Genomic DNA, 5059 nt, shown 5'->3' on the forward strand with positions numbered 1-5059 from the left:
AAAGCATATCTAGAAAAAAGATCAGACAACTTCTTCCGATACGAATCAATCGATACCTCTTCTTCAGAAACAAAAGTATCTCCATCTGAAGATTCCGAACTTGAGGAAGAATCATATCTCGCACGCTTCCTAGAGACATCATTTTTGAATGAAGTTTTCTTGGATACAGATTTTGACGTGGGTTTCTTAGGAGTGCTCTTGCTAGATTTTTGCCTAAAGTTTTGTCATTCACCTACGCAAATAATCAAGATACGAAACAGAGGCAACAATATTGTTAAAATTAGAAAGTGTGTTTCTTACTTCCTTATTCTGCGAAGCTGATACCTTGCACGAAATATTGACCTTTTTGGAATCCTGCATAAAAAAAAATAATAAGAGAAGGAAAGTTATGAAAATTTAAAAATTGGATCAAGAGGATCACATACCGCTACTTTCTTTTCCTCGTTTGCGAGTAATTTAAATTCCCAAGGTTGGTAAAGAGGGAAATCTTCGGGTAGAGGATTGTCAGAACGATCCGCAGCTTTACTAGATACAAAGGACCCTTCTAAGATGACAGGACAATTGAGCCAACTAGAATCATTGGATCTGTGAGCAGCGCGATTATAATTTGAATTCCAATCAACATCTCGCATAATTTTCTCATCTTCAGCGATACCATCCATTCTCCTTATGCGAATAGCCCATTAGTCACGTTACTCTTCATAACAGTGACGTAATAGTTCTTAAAGAAATTTTCGAGAGTATACTCAGCAGGATCTATAATTTTATCACGATGACCCTCTTTTCGCACTTCATCAGGATAAGAATTTCCAAGACCAGCTGCGCGACGAGCATACTCTAATGGTATCCTAATAGCATCACCACTCAATTGAAATATTCCTCGTGCGAATCTTTCGTCAGCAAGAATTCTATAGAAGAGAGGAATCTCAGGGTTATATAATTAAATTGGTAAAAATTGAAGTTGACCTAATGCAACGATGATTTTTTGATTATTCCATTGATCATATTTGATAAGATCAAAGTTAAGTTTGGATGCGAAGTTATATGAAGGAGGAAGAGAGAGTTCATAACCCCTCTGGCTGAAGTCAGTTTTTAATTTGTTAAATTCAATCTCCATCTTTTTACCAGCAGGAGCCATTGAAGAATGGGAATGAAGAGTATAAAATTGCAGAGAAGGTGGAGAAGAATGAAAGAAATAAATAAAAGGAGAAAGGTAGAAGAGAATATATAGGAAAGAGCGACCCGTTTTTCAAGATTTATTCTCATTAATGCGAAGAAATGAACGGATAAAAACGTATAGTTAAAAAGGACGTGTCGAAAGATGAGTGGTTAAAAGGACATGCGTACATGAGGAGAGCTTAAGATAGGTAAAATTGTCGGCAAAGTAAAATGAAAAAAGATAAGCATGTGCGAATTACAAGAGGGGAATTTCTCATATCGCTCACTCTGAAGAATAAGTAATATGAGAAGAGGAAAATGTAGGAGTTAAATACCGCACACGTTAGTAATCAAGCGAAGTAAAGAATATAACTTAAGCGAACAACATCGTACACATCAAAGTTGAGATGACGCACCATATGATGTCAGCAAAGTCACGAGTAAAGTGTGAAGAACTGTGCGAGGAGGTACGCTATGCGAATATGAGCGATTGTATATGAGCGAATGTATCGCATAGTGATCCCGAAAATAATGGGTTTCTTAGCTGTCATCCACTATGTAAAATTCTATGTAAAGGGGAGAGGTCATTGTTTTTAGGAGAATTCTGAGGTAAGTCTTGATCAAGAAATAGGGAGAGAGAGAAAAAGTGAATCTAGGTTTCAAGTAGAATTGTTGTAATACTTGAATCTATTTTGTAAACATTCTCAATCTTCAATTAATAAGACAAGAGTTCATAATGATCACCTAGAAATTGAATCAGTTTTAGTGTGGTGTAGTTGTAAGATTTCTTACAACTACAGTTCTACAGCGAATTAAAATTATAAAATCCATCACTAGAAAATTGAAAACCGATTTCTTCTTACTAGATTTACCCTCTTGGTGATGGCAGATACAAGTGAGGAACTGGGACTTCCCATTTCTTAAATGCGATAACTGCAGTAGAGCTGTGAGAATCTCACTCTCTACGAGACGATCAAATAAAACAACAATTATTGTTAACCAAGGAAAAAGTTGGCAGTAAAGAGAGAAAAATGGATTTAAGTTATTGGTACACCGACAAGAAACGTACTAAGTAGGGGTTTTGTTGTTAAAGATAAGAACAATGGATTTAAGTTTTTTACTATGGGTGATTCTTAAATGACTGACGCAGTATATTAATACCGGAAGGCCAATATTCAAAAACAGATTCAAATGAGAAAGCAAAATCAGTAGTTGAATCACTCACTCTCATACTTGGTCCTCACTACTCAAATGTCAGTCCAGCTGTTTCTTTGCTCCATGACTTGCACCTTGCTAAAATAATATCTTATTTCATCTTAAGCAACCCTACTGTAATACTAATTTTTTCTAATTATAGCAAGATATTTTATTAGCTTTATATGCTCATGAGACTAAATGTTCTAGATTTATCACATTCTAGCATCTAGAGCCACGGGTAAAAATAGTTCGACGGAGCACAATGTAGGGAATTTTTCACCGAGTTTAGAACCACATGAGTTAGTAGTGAACTTCTTCTAGTGACAAAATTGTTGGGTTGATAGAAAAGTCAAGAAGAGAAATATGAGAAGAAAGAAGACAGAATTCCTTTACCATGGGAACTTCTTCAAACTTGCTTTAAGGGTTTTTGGCCATTGTTCAAACTGCTGTTTCACCTTCCTTTTTTAAACTCTTCTGCTTACTACTGCTACCACAAACATCTAAGGTGGCATCCTAGAACTTACTTTTCAGAAGTCCATGACTCATTTACGGGAAGCACGCGCGAACTGGACATATGTGTTGCACGTCTTATACAAGTGAATCACACGCTGACGGCATGACAATCTCGGTGGCCAGGATAGTTATAGCCTTGCAGGTGAAAATTAAGGGAATGACGTGTAATAATAGTGTTATACAGTCTCTCAAATTTGACGTCTTTGCAGAGCTTCTCAAATGTTATTATTCGAAAATGGGAATCTTAAGAAAAAAACAATATTCAATCTGGATATTTATTAGAAGATTCAGAACTATATGTAAGGGGCAACAATTTGATAATTAAATACATTTCAAGTGCTGCATAGATCACGGGAAAACAAAGCAAAAATTTTAACTCAAAGATATAATTATCCCAATTCTGTGTATGTCAGTTCAATTGGTTTGTCTCGAGGGTTAGCTCTGTTATGAAAAAATGGGTTTCCATGTGATATTGCTTGCAGTAAAGATAATATGATTCATCTAATCATCTCATCTAATGCTTCAAGTAAGAGTGGCTTTTTTCCTGTGTGTATGGATCAACTCATTATGACTTGAAAAAACAATAGTGGGAATTCCTAAAGGATCTCAGTGAAAATATTTTTCAACCTTGGGTTGTTATAGGTGATCTAAATATTCATTTGTCTAGACATGATGCCTCTACAAGTAGCAGCTCTCTAGACAATTGGGTAAATAATGTCATAAACATTGCTGGTCTAATTGATATGGGTTATTCAGGGAGCCATCACACTTGGTCTGACGGAATAAATGGGAAGGGTTACAAAAGAGCTAGCATTGACATGGCATTACAGAATTCAAACTGGTTACGAGAATATCCAGATTCTAAAGTGATACATCTTTCATTCTTAGGGTCAGATCATTGCCCGATTCTTCTCATTACAGAGTCAGATTCTTGTGGACCTAGGAATGCTTGGAAATTTTATAAATGTTGGCTTCGAGACCCAAAATGCTCAGAACTCATATATGATGTCTGGAATTCTTCTTTCAACGATAAAAGATAACAAAAAAATTATCAGTTGCTAGAAGAAGGCTCTCTAAATGGAATAGAGAGCATCTTGGTAGAATAGATTTCCAAATCAACCAAATTAATTCAAGAAAGCTTATCTTATCTTCAAGCTCAACCTTATAGTGTTGCCAATTCCAGTATGATTCAACTCAATATAGAAAAACTGAATTACTGGAAGAAAGTGGAAGCTGAATTTTGGCAACAAAAATCAACAGATCACTGGCTTAGAGAAGCAGACAACAACACAACTTACTTTCATTCTTTTGAAAATAAAAGAAGATCGAGAAATCACATTTCTGCATTAAGAGATTCTAATGGACAATGGTACCATTCCGTTAAAGATCTATCTGATCTTCTCACAAAGCACCTTTCTTCAATAGCTACTTCTACGGCTCCTACTTTTCAGAAAGATTCATTCAATACTATTAATCCAATCATCTCACCTGCTAAAAATGAAGGTTTAATTTCTATTCCCACTGTTGAGGAAATATACAATGTGCTTAAAAGCATTCCTAGCTGGAATGTTGCAGGCCCTGATGGTTTTCCAGCAAGATCTTTCAAACTCAATGGTCTACAGTTGGGAATGATATTGTTCAAATGGTACAAGATTTCTTCATTCACAAGAAAATGCCACCAAACATAAATCAAACTACAACTTGTCTAATCCCAAAAACTCTTCATCCTGCAACACAAGCTGATTATAGGCCAATTGGCGTTTGTAATATAACTTATAAAATTATTTCAAAGATGTTAGTTTGTCATGTACCTGGTTATACATGACAAGATTAAATCCAGGATTTGATAGTAAATAGAGAAATCTGATTCAGAGAACCAGCCTAAGAAGAAGAAGAGATCTAAATTAAATTCTATTTCATTAATTCATAATTTTTGCATGACTCTTTCATTACAGACACTAGAGCATAAATAACTCATCTTTCTACCCTAGCATCCAACGACCCACATTAACCCTGGTGGTTCTCATCTAACCATTCCTTACATGGATAAATACACCTACTCATACACTAAATACTACCATTATTACTATACGCAGACACATATAGGATATGAGCACTCCCTAACCATACTTGGTACATGACATTCCACTCCCCTTGAAAACATCCTTGTCCTCAAGGATGAGTTGAACGA

At 35.6% G+C, this 5059-nt stretch overlaps 1 protein-coding gene across 1 annotated transcript; it reads left to right on the plus strand.

Annotated features, from left to right (window-relative positions):
- The first annotated feature begins 3360 nt into the window (after positions 1 to 3360).
- Positions 3361 to 3908, plus strand: LOC113312548. The gene is made up of 2 exons (XM_026561292.1): positions 3361 to 3394; positions 3511 to 3908. Exons 1-2 carry the CDS (start codon positions 3361 to 3363, stop codon positions 3906 to 3908), a joined length of 432 nt encoding a protein of 143 aa, XP_026417077.1.
- Positions 3909 to 5059: the final 1151 nt, after the last annotated feature.

Source organism: Papaver somniferum, chromosome 9, assembly GCF_003573695.1.
Source record: "Papaver somniferum cultivar HN1 chromosome 9, ASM357369v1, whole genome shotgun sequence".
Classification (NCBI taxonomy): Eukaryota; Viridiplantae; Streptophyta; class Magnoliopsida; order Ranunculales; family Papaveraceae; genus Papaver; species Papaver somniferum.